Source organism: Barbus barbus (genome assembly GCF_936440315.1).
Source record: "Barbus barbus genome assembly, chromosome: 18".
Taxonomy (NCBI): domain Eukaryota; kingdom Metazoa; phylum Chordata; class Actinopteri; order Cypriniformes; family Cyprinidae; genus Barbus; species Barbus barbus.
This window is the reverse complement of record NC_136746.1, coordinates 18,127,271-18,147,789: the sequence shown is the minus strand read 5'-3', so window position 1 is coordinate 18,147,789 and position 20,519 is coordinate 18,127,271. Positions and strand designations below refer to the sequence as shown.

Below are 20,519 nucleotides of genomic sequence, written 5' to 3'. Positions count from 1 at the left end.
TGGATTGTTACAGATAAGCACCAACATAATTATCAGCTTTTAAGGAGAGGTTAAATGCATTATCAGGGCACATCAGCAAGGCGTTTCCCAAAACCATCATTAGCTAACTATGGTCGTTAGTTCCATTGAATTCTATTGCCAATGATGGTACCTGACTTGCTTTCGAGAAATGCATTCAGCATTTAAATGAACATTTACCATGGTTTTACTATAATAACTCTACAAAGACAACAAAACTGAACAAACAATGGTACTTTGGCTGATATCTTGCAGGGTATTATAAATTCTGAAGGCACATTTAATAAATAAGTTATACATTGTTGAACAGTATCATCATTTTGACATATTTCTCTTTTATTTTGTATTTGATACATTTTGTTGTTTATTTAAAATAAGTGGCTAAAACTTTGCTTGGTTTAAAATATTTTTTAAATAATTTCATTATTTAAATATTTAAAAGTGTATCATCACGATTTAACATTTAGACATTATACTTTCGCAAATTTAGTTTTTCATGTCACCCAGTTTTTAAAGTAGCTTTAGTCTAAACTAGTGTATTTAGCGGGATTTAAACATTTGGCCAATGACTACATTCTAAGTAACTTAAGATCTGATCAAACATCATAATTTCATATTTCGCGTCAAACCGGCTTTCCAACCTGCCAACGCATACATACGTCAGCAATGACGTAAAAGTAACATTGCCCTCTTATATTTGCATTTCACAAAGCATAGGTCTGACTTTTAAATCGAAAAATAATACACCACTTAAATTGGATTATACGTTCTCCCAGTTCCCATTTCACCGTGTTTTTAATTCTATTTTAATCGGCTCACCTTACCTTCCTCGTCTCCATTTCCGCTTCCGGCCAGTTCCTCCGATCTGTCTCAACCGAGCCGCCGCTCCGTTGCCGTGAGCCCACATAGCTTAATTTCACAGGGGATGGTCTTACATTTACAACGCTACAATTGAACAGAGTGAATCGGGGGCAAGACAGGTGATTTTATCCAGAAACACTGACAGAAATCGGGCCGAGATGACGACGCGATCGGAGAGGGAAAAGGCTCAGAAACTGAACGAGCAGCATCAGGCCATTCTGTCCAAAATGCTGAGAGAGGATGATAACAAATACTGCGCCGACTGCGAAGCCAAAGGTGAGATGATCTAAAATCTCCCCCGCGGCTCTTAAAACCTCGCGTGGGGTGTTTTGGTCACCTGTACGCGGCAGGAGTCTCGTTACACAAAGGGGCTGTTCGGTTTTCTTATGTTCCTGAGTCACCGGGAGGAAAGCCGCTGATGGGTGTCGAAACCTATTTAGACAGCGTATTTGATCACGTTTGAAATGAACTTCGCACAGACCCTGTTTAGGTTGACAGCTCACTGTGCTTTGATATCCGGCGAATCACTATTCAGCCATGTGTCCTTGACCAAAACCATTATTAATGCATGAATGGAAAACCAGTGTGGAGTTGAACTGATCAGCAGGTCTGATACTGTCACCGTAAGATGTTATGCAGGAGAGATTAATTTATACATGTGGACCTGCTTTTTAATGATGCTACAAATGAACACTGTGATACCTTTTCCCCCACATATCCACCTGTTTTATAATGGTTCATCCTGAAACAGTGTATATAATACCCTATTATGTGTCCACAGGGACTATGCAGCTAGAAGCCATACTCTAGCATTAAGCAAGTGAATGCAGTTTCTACCAATATCTTTTCTTTAGATTTTAACTGGGTGACTGTAACTATAATAGCTGCTCAAGTGGGTGGTCTCTCCGTTTTGTTTGGGGGGAGTTCACTTAAATTGCTTAGACATGTATCAGTATAGTGTTTTGGTGCTATCAGGGAAGGTTATGTTTTGTAATAATATGAGAATGTGTGGAAATTTCGCCATTTATATTCTAAATGCATGTTATAGACTTTATTGTGAATGATTAATCTGTGCATGTTTAATTATTTGAAAATGCTTTGACCTCCTGATGTTTAATCAGAACGTCATAACTCGATCTTCCAGTGAATCAACAGCTGATGCATAGAACCAAGTGCCACCCTACAATTTGTTTTTGTTTCGTTAATCCATTACACAATACAGAAGAAAAGATTTGTTGTTACTTTCATTTAATTCGCAACTTTAATATGTCGTTGTAAATGTTGTCACAAAGTTGCAAGCAGATCACTTTGGTGTAGTTGTGTTTGATCTGAACATTGAGAGCAAAATGCGTTCTCATTTCCTCTCGGTTGCATGGTGCATATCCATTCTTGGCCTTAGTGGCCGTGACATTGCTATTTGCCAACTATAATCTTACCAACAGATCCTGATGCAAGCTCACAGGTGGCCTGTTGCAAGCTCAGATATTTTTTCCCCAGATGTTTGCTTTAAATTCTGTTATAATTCCTCTTCTGGCTTCCCATCAAAGTCCATTTTCTCCGTAGATGTGAGAGAATGTTAAGGCAGTCCTCAGCTCTGCGGTGATGTTGCAGGCCAGTACCTTCTCAAGCTCCCCTCTCAGCTTTCGTCCAGTTTCTTCCACTCTGAGCTCTCCAGTGTCTTAACTGCAGTCACACCTCACTGCTCATATTGCCTGGCCTCTTTCTGCCTGTCTTTCTCGCTCTTACATAATGCCGATGCTGATGGGTGGAGTTTTGCAGCTTTATTAACCTAAGAATGACAGCTTTTAGAGAATGTTGTAGTCAACGTGATCATTTACTTTCTTTACACCCAAAAATGAAAATTCTGTCATCCTTTACTCTACCTCATGTTGTTCCAAACCTGTTTGTGAAACATTACAAAGATTTTTTTGAAGAATGTTGGTAATCAAGAGTATTGGTGACCTTTGACTTCCATTGTATGTTCCTAGTGACGCAATGTAGTCTGTGCACAAGGTACTCCATCTGGTGAATGAATTTTATATTAAGTACATGATCTGGTATTCATCTTTTTGGAGTTTTAAGTGTGAACATATTACTCACATAATGTGGATAGTGCATAAGCACACAAATTGGGATATATTTCTCAAAAAACATATTTTAGGGCCTATTTCTCACAGAAGAATGATGCATCGTACAAGTTTCATTTTTTTGTTTTTGGTGAACTATCCCTTTAATATAATTTCTAGGTGTTATTGTGCCCTAAATCATCAGCACATAATTTAGGGGGGAAATTTTGTCTAAATTTTTTCATCAAAATGTAATAGCGCCTCTTGCTGGCATCGCCTAGGTTGTGGAGGCTGTTGGGTTTTACATTGGTTCTGTGAAATGCCCTCTTTTAAACATCTGATTACAGGCTAATGGGTAAAATCATCTTTCAAGTCATTTTTTGCCTCGTTAAATATGCAGTTTTATTCAGAAATAGGCACATTGAGTGTAAAATGGATTGCTAATGCTGTTTCATGAAACTGAGGCCAATTTAAAGGGATAGTTCACCCAAAAATGAATATGGCTTCATTCACATTTACTTATAGATCTGCGTTTTGAAATGTCCTGTTCACACAGCAGCTTGCAGTAGAGGACCGAGTACTGTCTTTATGAATGTGCAACTGAAGTCAAGCCTTTATTCTGTTTGTGACTATAGCTGTCACCATTTCCCATGTCCAAAGATAACACCATCCAAAACGGCAAAGTCTTATCACACTTAACATGACAAAAGTTCAACTGAGGCACAGTTTCATCCATTAAATCTTAATTAACCGACCACAGCTTTTATACCTCTGTAATGAGCAGAGCGCTTTAGTTACGCTCAGACCACAGAACTGTCTGGAGCAGCTCCGGTGGAGGACAGAGACTGGTTCTAAACCTTCAGATGACACACAGCTCATTTCTGCGTCTCTGTAAGTTACCGAAACCTTGCATGAAGACATGCTAAACACACTAATATGGATAGGACAGAGAGCCGCTCTGCCTCAGGTTCTGTTCTCACAGCAGGGCTTTGCCAAAAATATGATTGTAAGTCCAGAAAATTGTGGTGTGAGTTTGATTATAAAAGAATGCGGTTGTCACTCCCGTAAAAAAACAACAACAAACATATTGACTCAAACACAGGACTCATAAGCCTATTCTGCTGCTTTGTGATTGTGGCCGATTTGATCATTTACCTTCATTTCATTCCTAACTTAACTTTTGGTCTTCCAGCTTTTTTTGGCTTTTTCAAAGCATCTCATTTCGTGAGAGTGAGTAAATGATGAAATAACAATTGCTGTGGCTTTTCCCCATGTCTTTGTCTTCATCTGTGAAACTTTGACTTGACTTGATGTGTAGCATTGAGAAACTACCATGAACTTCTGCTCTGCCAAGTAGTGTAGTAGAAGAGATGGGGCAAGTGTGGCACCACAGGAGCTGTTGGCTCTAGCCGATGGATGTGATTAGATGTGACAGAATAGTAGGGATCGGTCAGACATGGCTGAGCACAGTGTGTCAAGAGGCTTTTATTTACTTTCTGCCGTGCTGCTCTCTCACTGCCTAATGGCACTTTGCCCGCTGTCACCGACATGCAGAACATCACTGGAAAACGAAACCAGGCCAGCCTATGTTTAAGGTCATATTTGCTTTGTGTGTGCAGGTTTTGTGTTAGCCTGAGTGTCAAACACACTCATAGTCTTTGTGTTTTTTTTGCAGACCTGTGTTTGTTTATTTACACTGAGTGAAATGGTTTGCTCCAGCTGTAGAACATTAGATATTAGGGGTGGCACGGTACACAGATGTCACGGTTCGGTACGTACCTCGGTTCGGGGGTCACGGTTCGATACAATTTCGGTACAACAGGGAAAAAAAAGACATCTACTTTGCTCAGTTTCTTTTATTTTGATGTGAAAATGCTACATATTATTACATGTTATATATATATAAAATCTGTTTTGTTTTCATTGTGAGTGTACACAAATAAAAGCAGACCTTTAACTACAAGCAACAGCACAAATAAAAATGCAATAGAGTAAAGATACAAATAAAATAATCAGTGATTTTCAGGGGGTTTTTTAGGTACAGAAATTGAAGTACGGTTAAAGTAATCAAAGGTAAAACAGCATTGCATATTTGACTGTATAAATTAAAGATTACTCTTTATTAAAGTTACAAAAGCGATTCAATCAAGAGCAGTGAGTGATTTCTTTGTTGTTGCTGTTTATTTAATATTAACTGTCACTTTAAGAGAAAGCACTGATACTGTACGCCCAGCCGGCTATGTCTGCTATAGGATACTTACCAAGACGGGCATTTTGACAGAATTTTGTGTGAATTTATCCATTAAAACACAATACTTCAGAGAGAGCTTCATATTTGCGCGCGTTTTGAGGCGCAGGTTTGTGCGCTTCTGATGAGCGCACGCACAAATCTTCTCACTGCGCGCGCGAGCTCCTCTGGCTCTTAAATATTTGAGCTGGCAAAGCTTACATGACTTTAGTCTAATCACCGATATCAAAGTGTGCTGTTCAGGTCTCACCTGTGCGCGCGCTATCAGCACCCGGGTGATGACGGAATAAATGCTCATATTCCAGCATACGGCACTCGCATTGAACAAGAGTGAATGATTTGTCCACTTATTTTTTTTTTCTTTCTCATCGCTGTTGTTATAATGTACTGGGAAGCCAGAATGCGCATCCATTAACAGAAACATACATTAGCCGAACCCTATTTGTTTTACGTGTTATTTATAACAAACCACATGCGTTGTCAGAATTCAGTTGAACCGCGGTCCTAGCGCGTGCCGAACCGTGTGTGGAGAACCGTGCGGTTCGGTTTTTTTCCGCGAACCGTGCCACCCCTATTAGATATACCCGTATTTGGAACTCAGGGCACTTGTGAGTCACACACACAGACTGTGACATGCCTGTTGTCTGGCGATAAGAACAGGCCCTATTTTTCGACAGGTCATCTAGTTTAGTGCTGTGGGACGAAGGCTGTTTTCAGTGAGGCCATGCATTATACACCTTATTGGCTGCTCAGATTGTCAGAATGTTTTTTTTTTTTTTTTTTTAATGGTACAATGACAGTTAGTAATTACATTTACATATTTATTCTTCACTTTCCATTTACCCGAGTGCTTTATAACACCATAATAATGATAGTTTGGGTTGCAAAAAGGAAAATCCGCTTAGTAATCAACTAATGTTGTAAGGAAACAGGAAACCTTCTCATTTGGTATATTAAAGGGTAATTTAATTTTGTCAGTATTTAGTTATTTTTAATTTTAATAGTTTTAATACTTAAATCTAAAACTTATTTCAATTATTCACAAAGGCAACAAAGTTTTTAATCTAATATATATTTATTTATTTATTTATTTATTATTATTTTTCAGCTTTATTCCAATTAAAGGAAATTATTAATATTTTAGTTAACGATAACAATGTTGTTTTATTTAATTATTATTATTTAGTAATAATAATTACTGTTTTGCCCACTATGCAGTTAAATCGTTATTTTTCTCTCTACATTGAATCTTGCTCTGCTGTGCATCCTGGGTAAAAGGACCAGTAGTTAAGACGATGTAGTGGGTTGTGTGATTAGTAGGTGCCCAGATCGGAGTCGTATTTTAGTCACCTCACAATTAGAGATCAACTGTACTGTTAATGGTGGTCAGCATTCATTATCGGTCAGATTTTGTGATTGGATACATAAGATCCCACAGATTGCCATAGTCAAATCAGCCAATGGAAAGCAACATCATATCTACTTGGCTACAGACAGTGAGTCTGCTCACACAAGCTTTTTGTAAGATTCTGGGAATGCTTCTGGGCAGTTATAGTAATGAGTAATGATCCAATCATAACTGCAGACCTCAAGACAGAAGACAGCAGAGTGTGTGTGTGTCTTTCCTGATTTAAGTGCTGATAGAAGTGTGTGTGTGTGCCAGTGGTGGACAAAGTATAGATCAAGCACTTGAGTAAAAGTACAGATACGTATAATAAAATATTACTCCAGTAAAATTAAAAGTACTGCTTTTTAAATTTTACTCGCGTGAAAGTACAAAGGTACTAATTTATGTACTTAAGTAAAAAAGTACTGATAGGTAGAATTATTTAGCAATTTTATATAGACTATTTGATTTAATTTTATATTAGCACACATTTATAATCCTACAGCCCAAAATACCTGGAATTTTCCCAAAATAACCCCTATATGCAGTCAAGATATATATTTGTTGTTGATATGTTGACGAGAGTGATGTAGTCATGTTCACTGTGAAGCTTGCATTGTGATGTACCTGAGAGAAAACGGATCTGACCATCTAATTTTCACCAGTAAGAAAAAAGTGTTTTAAAACTTTAAGAACGTCAGATATATGACATGAGAATTAGGCTGAAGTTAGGAAGAACATTTTAAGGAAACTATAATTATATTTTCATATTTTTTTTTTCTTCTCAAACCTTGTCTGTGGTGTAAAAACACCCCTGGCCAAATGCCCCCAGAGTGCATCACTTCCCACTTTGATAATTACTGTAGTTACCATGTTCTGAACATCACATCCTTTCTTTTTCCATCAGATGTAGTCTATCTAGGTTGTTGAATAAAAATATTTGGACTTTATATCTAAAAATGTCCTCAACTTAGCACCAGCAAGCTTGCTAGCTAGACAGTTAGCATCAGCTAACAATATTTACTTATTTTCAGTATGGTTATGAATAAACATTCATATCTGTCTACTCGGCTAGATGATCTAAATAATATAAAAAATTATACGGTTGATAAACAATATAAAACAGGGCTAAATGCGTAGCATTTTAATAAAAGTGCTAACGTTACAGCAGCGGGGAATATGAACGTGCATCAGTTATTTTATTTAATCTGTGTTATTTTAATGTTTCGTTTTTTGACCTAAAACATAACGTTAGAGATCTGTGTGCATTCAAACATTTCAGTGAGCTTAAACAGATCACCCTTTACAGCAGATTTAGTTCACAAACAACTGACAGTTTTGACCTAAATATGATTTTCAGTTACAATAATTAATCCTAAAATTCGACATTAGTAACTTAATTTTCGCAGCATCAGTTGCACTCACAAGATCTCCCGGTTCTTTCTTACTCGTGAGTTCAGTTCACTGGAGACTCGCTCTAAACGGATCGTTTGAATCAGTGAGTTGTCGACTCGAGAACAGCTGCAATCGGATCATTCCAAATCGTGAATGAATCGTTTGGTGCGATTTGCGAACCGATTTAACAGGTTCATTGAAAACAATCATGAATCAGACACCGCTTCTGCGTCTCGGAGCACGTGATATAATTGTAAGCAGTAACGATATGTTTTATGAAATGCAGTGAAGTAAAAAGTACGATCTTATGCTTTGGTTGAATGTAGTAAAGTAAAAGTTACTCAAATTAAAACTACTCCAGTAAAGTACAGATACTTGAAAAATTTACTTAAGTACAGTAACGAAGATGTTTACTGTAAAACTTATTTGTTACTGACCACCACTGGTGTGTGCGCACTGTATTGATTTTGCATTGTGTCTGGCAACTGAAGAGTGTTGAGAGATGCGTCTATTTGATAGGCTCCCCATCCTTTACTTCCTCTTGCACACGCACATGCCACAAGGACAGACAGGAAATGTGCTCTGGTACTTCCTCCTGTGTGCTCTCTTTCACACTGTCACTCACAGAGATAAGAACTGCTGAAAGCCTGCGTCAGCAAGCATATTTGTGTGTGTTCTGGTCATTATATCCTCCTGAAGTTGTTATGATTAACAGAGAGCGTATATTTGAAAAGCCAGCGAGTACAAATATTATGGCTGACACATCAATGTGATTCATGTATGTAAAAAAGTGCAACTAATGACTCGTACATAGTGAGGGATTTTCCTAGCATCTGTGCAAATCAGCCTTGAAGAACTGTCTTCATGTTTTTGCCCATTTGAGTCCCAGCCGCTACTACAGGTAACACAGCTTGCCAAAGCACACTTACTGAGAGCAGTAGCACAGAACGAGTAAGGAGCCATTCACACTGCATGTGTTCTTGCTTTCAAAAACAGCTAGAGCAGTGCTTCTCAAAGTCCAGACTCCGGTCCGGATCCGGACCCGGAGGGAATTCAATCCGGACCCGCTTCTATTTCATATTTCAAGAACACTAATTATATTTCCTACTTTGATAAACGCACGTTAAACTTGTAAATCATTTGTTTATTTATTCTTATTTTTTATGTCTTTTTGGAGAAGGTCCGAAATTGCAGGCGAGATATTGAAACTTTTCCATCATGACATTTGTTGTCATCATGACATCCAGTGAGCGTATGACGTTTGACGTAATCGGCCGACATTTCACCGCTAATATTTTTATTTTTTTGTTTTGTTTTGCTATCACTTATATTATGGCAATTTGTCTTATAGCAGTGCCCAGTGTATACATTTATTTGTGGCGGCTTGTCACAATATCAAAACTGACCGCTACAAATAGATTTTCCAAAAGGCTTATACTTCTTTGAATAAACTGAGCACTGCGCGTTTCAAAAATAAAATACTGCGCGGGTGTTTTTATATGAATGTATCTTTTAAAAGAACCGTCCGTTTTCTTCAGAAAAGCTTTGATGTCAATTTTCATTTGGTCTTTCCTGTAATGGCTGATAAAGTAGCGCTTATTTGATTACAGTCGTTACCGGGGAAACAGCTTTATATCACGCTCCAACAGCGCCTCCTGCTGGCAGAGAATCAACTTGCATTTGCTAGTCTGCAGGAAACACTGGTGTCTGTCAGCAAACATAAACAAAAAAGCATGCTTCAGAAGTTTTGAGCCATGTATTATTACTATGAATTAGGCTACTACTACTACTATTACTATCTTGTGCCCTGCAATAACCATTTACGCAAACTCTCTTTTGATATAAAGGGAAAAAAAGAGAAAATCGGCCCAAAAAATCAGCATCATATATCGGCCATAGGCTGCCCTGATTTCTAAATATTGGCCAGAGAAAAAACATTATAGGTCGACTTCTACTGCTGACATTTAAATGAATTGTTTTGCCACTTTTGCACTTGTTATTAAAGTATTTTGAATGCAAAGGGAACCTTTTTTTTTTTTTTTTTTTAAATGAGTATTTGTTATATGTTATGCATGTTTATTAAAAACACGTTTTGTAATAACCAATTGTTCCGGACCTTTGACACTGATGAAAATTCAGATTTGGACCTTTGAATGTAGACTTTGAGAACCCCTGAGCTAGAGGATCTTGAACGGTGGCCAAAAACATCATTCAGCCTCTTGACTGTTAGGCCAGTGATAGGCTTATACTTACTTATGACATTACATCAAACAATATTTATTTCTAAAGAGACTTGTAATGTAGACATCTGCCAGAGTAATATCCTTGAATTAACTTAATTTTGTCTTTTTCAGTAAAAATTGATGTGCAGTTAGTTAATTAATATCATGTAAATTGAATAATTTTTTAAAATTATGCCTAATACCAAAGCGTATTTTAATAGGTTGTTTACACACTACTGTTTGGGAACAGTTTTGAAAGAGATTAATAATTTTATTCAGCCATGAAGCATTCAATCGATAAACATGACAGTAAAGTTATTAATCTCTAATAAAATTATTATTATAATTTTTTTTTATTATTAAATAAATGCAGCCTTGTTGAGCATTAGAGACAACTCAAAAACATTTGATGATAACTTGTCAAACCAAAACTTCTGAATGGCAGTGCAATTATTTCTAAAGACCAAACTAAATATCAGATTAGTTTTGATTCATTTTTAACGATTCATAGCCTTAATATCAGTGTAATGCGGTATGTTTTTTTTTTTTTTTTCTTTTTAGATATAGTAACTCTTCATTCCAGGAAATATTTGACCTCACTGTAATGTCCATCAGAAGGATTTCCCCTGCTATGTGAAACAATACGGAGTCTTTCCTCTTTTTGACAGGAATGATATGCACGATCACTATCTCTGTGGGTGAATTCTAGAAATGCCTGCTATAGCAGCAGCTTCCTTTCCTTTGGGCTGGATTCTCAGGCTCTCACAAACACCCTGAGGAGTCGGTCCTGCTCAGGCTCTGTCTAAACATGCTAACCTTCACAAAAAATTAGATGATGTCATTCCCATATGAATGATGGCTTCAGTAATTACAGGCAGACTTGTTTTCCAGGGTTTTATGCACACATTTACAGGTTTTCTAAAAGCTGATTATGGAAGGAAATCTGTGGAATTCCAGTGAATGGATTAAAATATAGGGACCATTTGTATTGGTAGCTGAACGCATTATCAAATTAGGCACACTTGAATAAGTTTCCCTTTAAATGTTTATTAATGTTTGCTAATAGGTTCAATTTGACAGTGATCTGTGAACATTGATTCTTTGTCTAGTAGCAAGTCTGTTAAATGTACTGAATTTGTTAATTAGCAAAGCAACTTTTTCTTTGTGACTATAAATCTAGTTTCAAACATCTGCTTCATTGTTTTAATTCTAATCAAGAGTCGCTTAAAAAAATAATTAAATAAAAGCTACAACCAATTTAGGCACTTGCATATACAGTGGGGCAAATAAGTATTTGATACACTGCCGATTTTTCAGGTTTCCCCACTTACAAAGAATGGAGAGATCTGTAATTTTCATCCTAAGTACACCTCAACTGTGAGAGACCGAATATAAAAAAAAAAAATCCAGAAAATCACATTGTATGATTTTTGAATAATTAATTTCCATTTTATTGCATGAAATAAGTATTTGATACAATAGAAAAATAGAACTTAATATTTGGTACAGAAACCCTTGTTTTATAATTACAGAGGTCAGACGGTTCCTGTAGACTGGCTAGGTCACTCCAGGACCTTGAAATGCTTCTTACGGAGCCACTCCTTAGTTGCCCTTGCTGTGTGTTTGGGGTCATTGTCATGCTGGAAGACCCAGCCACGACCCATCTTCAATGCTCTTACTGATGGAAGGAGGTTGTTGCCCAAAATCTCACGATACATGGCCCCATCCATCCTCCCCTCAATACGGTGCAGTCGTCCTGTCCCCTTTGCAGAAAAGCACCCCCAAAGAATGATGTTTCCACCCCCATACTTCACGGTTGGGATGGTGTTCTTGGGATTGTACTCATCCTTCTTCCTCCAAACACGGCGAGTGGAGTTTATACCAAAAAGTTTTATTTTGGTCTCATCTGACCACATGACCTTCTCCCATGCCTCCTCTGGATCATCCAGATCAGGGATGGGCAACTTCGGTCCTGGAGGGCCACTGTCCTGCAGAGTGTAGCTCCAACCCTAATCAAACACACCTGAACCAGCTAATCAAGGTCTTCAAGATCACTAGAAAGCTACAAGCAGGTGTGTTTGATTAGGGTTGGAGCTAAACTCTGCAGGACAGTGGCCCTCCAGGACCGAAGTTGCCCATCCCTGATCCAGATGGTCTTTGGCAAACTTCAGACGGGCCCGGACATGTGCTGGCTTGAGCAAGGGGACCTTGCGCACGCTGCAGGATTTTAATCCATGAGGGTGTAGTGAGTTACTAATGGTAACCGTTGAGCCTGTGGTCCCAGCTCTCTTCAGGTCATTGACCAGGTCCTCCCGTGTAGTTCTAGGCTGATCCCTCACCTTTCTCAGGATCATTGATAATCCACGAGGTGAGATCGTGCATGGAGTCCCAGTCCGAGGGAGATTGACAGTCATCTTGAATTTCTTCCATTTTCTAATAATTGCACCAACAGTTGTTGCCTTCTCACCAAGCTGTTTGCCTATTGTCCTGTAGCCCATCCCAGCCTTGTATAATTTTGTCCCTAGTGTCCTTAGACAGCTCTTTGGTCTTGCCCATAGTGGAGAGGTTGGAGTCTGATTGATTGAGTGTGTGAACAGGTGTCTTTTATACAGGTAACGAGTTCAAACAGGTGCAATTAATACAGGTAATGAGTGGAGGATAGGAGGGCTTCTTAAAGACAAGCTAAAAGGTCTGTGAGAGCCAGAATTCTTGCTGGTTGGTAGGTGATCAAATACTTATTTCATGCAATAAATTGGAAGTTAATTATTTAAAAATCACAATGTGATTTTCTGGATTTTTTTATTTTTATATTCTGTCTCTCACAGTTGAGGTGTACCTACGATGAAAATTACAGATCTCTCCATTTTTTGTAAGTGGGAAAACATGAAAAATCTGCAGTGTATCAAATACTTATCTGCCCCACTGCATGAGTGATTCAGATCTCCTCATCCAATATCTTCTCATTCAATATCTTCATTTTGCCCAAATATTAGCCTTCTGATTCACGGACGGCTCTACCAGCTGGACTGGTTTCGGTTAGAGCAGCTGTTGTGCTGCTTTATAATGCTTTTCAGACAGATTCCTTTCCCCTCAAAGCCTGGATCAAATTGGGCCGCATCTGGATGTCAGTGTGGAGTCTGTGACTGCTGAAACTGAGATGTTTGAGCCTGAGAGTGTGTGCTGGTGGCCATATGTGTAGGGTCAATTCAGTTCTGTCTTTCATGGCCTAGAAGTGAGCCAGTCTTGGTAAACTTTCAGTCAAAGCTGGTGTTATTGACAGTCTCTTCTTTCGGATACAGAAGTTTTAAGTTACTCAGCATGGGTTAGTGTTAAATTAAAGGCTTTTACTGAAGCTTGTCTGCTGTTCCTCTCATCAAATCGATAGTGTCTTTAAGTGGTTTGGTGATGTAACTATATTTGTGAATAAGGCTCAGCGTGTTTAAGTACTTTGCTTTAGTTTGTCAGCAGGTGGTGCAAGAGAGACATTGCTTTGATTGCCCTACAGGATAAGTATGTGGTTAAACTTTTGACTAGATTTATGTTCATTATGGTGTGTTTTGGCTTAGTTCTCTCCCTGTTGCTACAGTCTTTGCTGAATAAACAAGGGAATTTAGCCTTTTGTGTCTCTGGCAGTGATTAATTTGAGCAGAGCTCACTGGGCCTTTCTCTCATAAAGAGCATGTAGAAGAGTTTAGGGCTACGATCCAAATGAAATACTAGCTAGCTGCACAGTGTACACTGTGTGTGTGTGTGTGTGTCTATGTGTGTATGTATGTACACTCAACTGTTGGTTGAAAACGACTAATGTCGAAAATAGAAATACATATGCTGTATTTAACCCAGCGTATGTATGTATGTATGTAGGGCTGGGCGATATCAGTCGATATCGATAATTATCATGATAAATCTTTATTTCTTTCAAGTTTAAAGCAAGATTTTTGCTCCAAAGTGAAAGTTGTAAACTAATTAATTTTCCTTCAAATAAATAAATATATTTTTTCTTATTTCAGGGTTGCCTGATAATATTAATATCACTTTTTCTTGTCTCTTAGAAATGCACATTTGATAGTAGCTTGAGTTAGGATGCAGAGGTTAAATTGAGCTACGGGAGCATTGGTCTCCCATAGTAGCATACATTTAAATCATGAAAAACATAGTTTAAACCACACCTCAATACCATGGTAAAAATATAACTAAATGGTTTTTAGGTACGTTAGCCTATTTGTATGAAAAACAGTAGTCTAAAAACATTCAGTAAAAATGCACACATGCTATAGCTTAATCACAAATACATAGCCTACTATAATTAAATACCATTACTCCTGTAATAAAATTCAGTGAGAATATCCCACATTTCTACCATAATACCATGGTGTTACTACAGTAAATCCATGGTAAATGATGGCGATGTGTAGATTGAAAAGCCTTCTGACTGTCTCACAGTGTTTCTCCTGTTTGGCTAGTTTAAATTACCGAGTCATTTGTGTTCATCGCTGAATGCAAGCGCTCACAGCGCTGTTTAGTGCTCGCGCGACCGAGTAAACGCATCTGCTCTAGTGAGCTCACGCCGTGCGGCACTTGTACTGTGATCCGAGTGGATAAACGGTACTGTTTCGTTCCGCTTTTGCCGCATAAATGTTATATCGAACATTTATCGAACTCTTCATATCATTTTATCGAGGAAAATTATATCACGATAATTATCGTTATCTTTATGTATGTGTGTGTGTGTGTATATACAGAGCATATATACAGAGCAATGGTGGGAAAGTTAGCCTTGTATTTTCTAGAGTTGTGTGAAACTCAATATGGAAAACTGATATTTGTAACGGTATTCCATTTTCAATGGATCCAATTTCATCCATTTGAAAACGATAATTAGACAGTAGTTACAGCACGTGACTCCTGAAGCTTTTTATATGCTTCATATTCTGCTTGATGGTTAGTTCACAGCAGTAATAGAAATGAACTATTAAAGGCCTATAATTGCCACCGTAAAATGATTTTCAGTGGCATTTTTACCTTTTGTTAGAGTAATTTTGTCTAACCTTATTATATATGCATAATCTTTTATGTTAAATTCATACATTTTAATTAGTAAATTTAGATAAATAATAAGACCCCATAGGGCTGTTAGTAATCAAATGAAATCAGTATCAACAATCTTGCACCGAAGAAGCTGCATCTGAAGTAGCATTTAGCTATAATTTAGGGGAAAATGTTTGAAAGAAATTAATACTTTTATTCAGCAAGGATGGATTAAATTGATCAAAAGTGACAGTAAAGACATTTATAATGTCACATTTCCATTCTTTTGAACTCTTTTCATCAAAGAGTCCTGAAAACAGTGTATCATTGTTTCCACAAAAATATTAAGCAGCTGTTTTCAATGTTGATAATAAGAAATGTCCAGCTTTGTCATCACGGGAATAAATTACATTTTTAAATATATTAAAGCAGAAAATAGTATTAGTAATAGTAATAATATTTTGTATTCCAGATCAAATTACATCAAATTATCACATCAGACTTCTTTCAAAATTAGTAAAAAAAAAAAAAAAAAAAAAAAAAATTTGAATTGTAGTGTATGAACTAAAACTGATATTATGGTACAATGCATCGTTACAAACACGGCCTTTATCACAACAGTTTAAATTGTTTTTACACACATTTTCCCAATACCGGATTGATCCGATATTGGAAATAGAAGTCTTTAGGTTCATGTTATATCAGTCACTTTGCTTCTCACCAGCAGGGGGCAGCACAACACCACTCAAAGCTGAAGTGAAGCTCAGCTATCCTTTCTGTTTAAACTTAAATGATTCAGGCTTCTTGGCTGCAGGTCACATTCTCCAAAACTTGCTTTTAACACCATATTATGAGACCAGTGGGTATACGAATAAGGTTATTCACAGAGGTCACAGCGAGATGGCCTTTCTCTCATGTTCACTTGCAGTCAGTCGTTCCTCTCCTTTCCACCTGACAGACCAGCCACTGTGCTGAGACCTTTCCTCCCCCCCAAACGCTCTGCCTTTCCTTCCCTCACCTGTCACAGATAGCAGACGTACACGCATATGCGCACACCTTTTCTCTCAGTCTCTGTCAGACGTCTTTCTCTTGCTAGGCTGGAATAGAGGGCTCTAATTTCATGCTCTGCTAGTCTTCCCTCTGTGAGGCCGAACTCAACTGTCACTCAGTTGGACTCCACTGCCAGTTTTGAGATGCCGTGTGTATGTGTGTGTTCTTGTGCCTCAGAAGACCGGCAGAGCGGAGCTTGTCTTTGAACAGGGTCTCTTTTTTTACTCTAATGAAGGAGTTAGTTCTCAGAGGATCTCTGTAACTGGCTTTAATCTTTAATTGAAGACTTAATTTATTTGGGGGGCTTTGTAGAGTGTGTCGTCTGCTGTCTGTGAAGATGACGGTCTTGGCAAATTTTGGTGTTTGCGTCTGCTTTGTTTTGGTTTCAGGTCTGAAAAATCAAAGAGCTTTTACTGCTTCTCAAAGATCGCTTTATTTCATCGCTTGTTTTTGTCTTTGGCGACAATCCGTGAGCTGCTGTTATATGTAAATTAACTATGCCAGTCATCTTTAATGATAGTGTGTACTGCTGACTGTGGCGCAATGATATTGTGCTGTTTCTATGGCTGTCTGGGACACTTTGACAGGTCTAGGAGCTGTAAAGAAGTACATGTGGAGTGGCACAGCAGGTCTGCAAGGTTCCTGCTGTTGTCAGTGTGACTCACTTTCCCCCACAATGCTTTGCAGGATTGTTGAAAGCCGATCAATATGGGGGAAATAGAAGCTACTGTGGCTTCGTTTACATGTACATCAACTGTCTAATTGTTGGGAATAATTAAACTACATACTAGCGCCTGCATACTAGCCATTTTGATTAAGAAATCTGGTTGGTTTTATCATAATTTTTATGGCTTATATTTGGCAATTTTTGAGATGATGAATGAGATCATTTACTCACCCTCACACCTATATCACATTCCTTCTTGAACATAAAAGTAAATATTTTGAAGACTTTTGGAACCAATTCTGGTGTTCATTTACTTCCATTATATGGAAAAAACTGAGGCATTTCTCAAAATATCATCTCATGTTCCACAGAAAAAAGAAAGCTATACAGGTTTGGAATGACATCAGGGTGAGTAAATGATGACAGAACTTGTTTTTTGGGGGATCATGATTTGATCTACTCCAACCAATTAACTGCCCTTAACATGCTTTCTGTCTCACTTTATGCCATTCTTGGTGCCTCGTATCACCTTTGAAGAAATTCTTGTTAGTCATCACCCTGTCATTCTTTGCCTCCTGGGGGCGCTGTGAGAATGCGGTATATTTAAAGCAGTTCAATGAAGTCCTCCAACTCCTTTTTTTCCACAGTGTGCTTTCCATCCTTATAGCTCTTTAAATTCACATCCATCTGAATGAAAGTTATGAGTTCAGCTCAGAAATGTCCTGATCCTGAATCACCTTTCCCAGTTTAAAACTTCTCTCTCTCTCTCTCTCTCATATTTCTGACCCTTCCCTGTTGACTGCTTTTAGTATTTTTGGCATCATGGACTGATCAATCTCCTTTGTGCGGTTTTTGGAAGCACCAGCTGAGATTCTGACAGGTTGTAATTTGGTTTGTGTGAAGCCCAGTGTTCACAGGTACATTTATTACTTTCAGTCTATTTCAGGATTTTACTCTCTCGTCCTCTCATGTAGTTCACGGGGAAGCTAGTCTATATGTATTCAGTGTCAGCATTTCGTCTCATGGTTAGTTTTCAGATAAATCCTCTTGGCTCTGCGGGTCGCTGCCTATCTGTTACGGTTGGTATTTAGATACGCTTGCCGTGCACTTCTGCTTCACACTTGGTTTTTGAGTTTTATTTCCTTGTGTGTAGATTTTTTGGGGGGTTGATCACGGGGTAGGAAGGATCTGAAAACACTCCCAGGTGCAGCAAAGCATAATCTTACAGTTCCAGTACATTTCTTGATTCCCACCAACACCAATTAGTTGTATTACCGTAATGTGCTGTGCTGAAAGATGGGTGGTTTAAGTTCAGAATGATGCATGATTCTAGGACGGCCTCTTTTGAATGCTTCTGTCTTTAGGCCCTTTTGCACTAATTGTGACTTCAGCATCAACAATGGTTTGAAAAGAAACAATGTACTCATATGAAGCTATTCAGACCAGGGACGAACATTTACACAACAACAAACAGGTTTTCTTTGGAGCTCATGAACTCTTTGAACTGCAGGCATACCCTGTGATTAGCAAGTTTACAATATTAGCTATGTATAAAATATTCAGCAAACATTCACACTTTGCACATTGTGAAACACAGTTTATTCTATTCAATGCTATATATACATATTACTCACACTATCGTTCAAACTTTGTGGGCTTTAAGATTTTTTTAATAATCTTTTTGAAAAGTCTTAAAATAACTATTTTCTATCTTAATATATTTGAAAATGTAATTTATTTCTGTGTTGGCAAAGCTGAATTTTCAGTCTTCGGTGTCATATGATCCTTCAGAAATCATTCTAATATGCTGATTTGCTACTCAAGAAATATGTATGATTATCAGTGTTGAAAGAAACAGGAAACAAGTGACCCTTATTAGGATTGTTTGATGAATAGAAAGTTCAAAATTTGAAGTTAATTTTTTTTTTGTAACAATGTGATCTTTTTTTTCTGTCAGTTTTGATCAATTTACTGTGTCCTTGCAGAATAAAAGTATTAATTTCTTTTTTTTTTTTTTTTAAATGGTAGTTTATATTTGTGGTGTTTTCTATGTGTTGGCTGGTATTTATATTTAATTGTGTGTGCACATTTTCCCATTTCTATGTTTATATTACTTTTGCGGTCATCTTAATCTTTAAAATCACAAATTTATTAACATGTAAATGTAATCTTTAGCAAATCTAATTTTACATATTGTGGATAATATTATTGTGATGCCTACATTTTTACAATTTGAAAAGTATTTATTTCTTAATTTTAAACTTAATTTTTCATAAAACCATATAGAAGTTTATCTGTTATCAGCTTTAACCTGAAAATAATTATTGGCTTTTAATTATTGCTATTAACCCGTACTTTAATATCAGTGCAATTTCACCAAACAAAAGCTTCAGATCACTTTAGTTAAACATTACGTCTGTGTTTTATTACTTTTGGTTTTATTCGTGAAGCTGACAGTCTTAAACTTGCTTTTCCTGTATCCCGTGCTTCTAATAGGCCAGCTGAAGGTTGTTATGTCATTTGTTGTACCAACAGGAATGTGCTTTTCGTTCAGCCCTATATTCGTTTCACTCCTGGTGTGAATGAACCATTCGTGTGTGATTCGTTTAGCTTTTTCATATCCTGTTTGGTGTGAAAGGCCCTTTAGACTGCATCAAGTGTGTTCACTATGGCAAACAGCTGGGGGTCCATACAGCTAGAACCCACACTAATGGGCACGGCTGTGATGGACAGGGCAGAGCTGCATATTTCCCCCCTCATCCGCTCTGCCATTACATAACCAGACACATTTTCTCCTCCAGTCATGGATAACAAATACACACATGCACATTAACAGCCTGTTATTTGGTGTTGAAAAGTTGCAGGTTCATATGAATGCGTGCGGTGTTCTCGGTGTGATGTGGTTGTTTTCTGCCATCACCCTTTTTAATGAGAGAAAAATGGAGGGTTTTGAAGAAAATGGCAGCAGCACTTCCAAAAGGCTCAATGGCTGACCTTATGCAGTCCAAAAGTGTGTGTGTGCCCACGTTAAGGTGTGTGCTTGACAGACTGCTGTGCCGATTCACTCTTTGGACCTAAAGACGAGGCTAAGTGCCACTGCAGGAAGCTCCTGCCTCATCACTTCCTGTTTTTTACTGGGATCCCACTGTCACATTCCCAGCATGCTTTTGTGCAGTGACCTATACTCAGCAGTCGCCACTTGCAGTGACTTGGTTAGAGATGCGCACAGATGCACTGTACAAGTGTGGCTTGCCCTTACAGACCCAACGAGGCGTGAACACACACACACACACACACACGGTCTATTTATATAAACATCATCAGAGCTGTCATGCACTGTTAAAGAAAGCAGCACGAGTTATTTTTAAAGACACATACACGTTATCTAGCAGAACTGCACTGAGAGTGTGTGTGGCCAGCCTTGCTGTAGTGTATTCTGGGTTGCCCGTGCACAAACATTGATGGACCCTTGTCAGGGTTGATGCTATATTCAGTTTGACTAGAATAAAAACATGGCTCTGAGGAGCTTTCTTTTGGATTAAATGTTTGTCAGATTGTTTAATGGTGAAAATGTCTG

The 20,519-nt window shown here is 38.0% G+C and overlaps 1 protein-coding gene across 2 annotated transcripts in view; it reads left to right on the top strand.

Annotated features, from left to right (window-relative positions):
* The first annotated feature begins 861 nt into the window (after window positions 1–861).
* LOC306884482 (stromal membrane-associated protein 1-like) overlaps window positions 862–20,519 on the top strand; it is a 107,675-nt gene continuing 88,017 nt past the window's right edge. Inside the window, exon 1 of one of the 2 annotated variants that reach the window (XM_079440376.1) lies at window positions 862–1,155. In XM_079440376.1, coding sequence (XP_079296502.1) covers window positions 1,038–1,155 — 118 coding nt within the window. In that variant the 5' untranslated portion in view covers window positions 862–1,037. The remainder of the gene's footprint in view (window positions 1,156–20,519) is intronic. The other variant, XM_079440375.1, reaches the window with a different exon arrangement.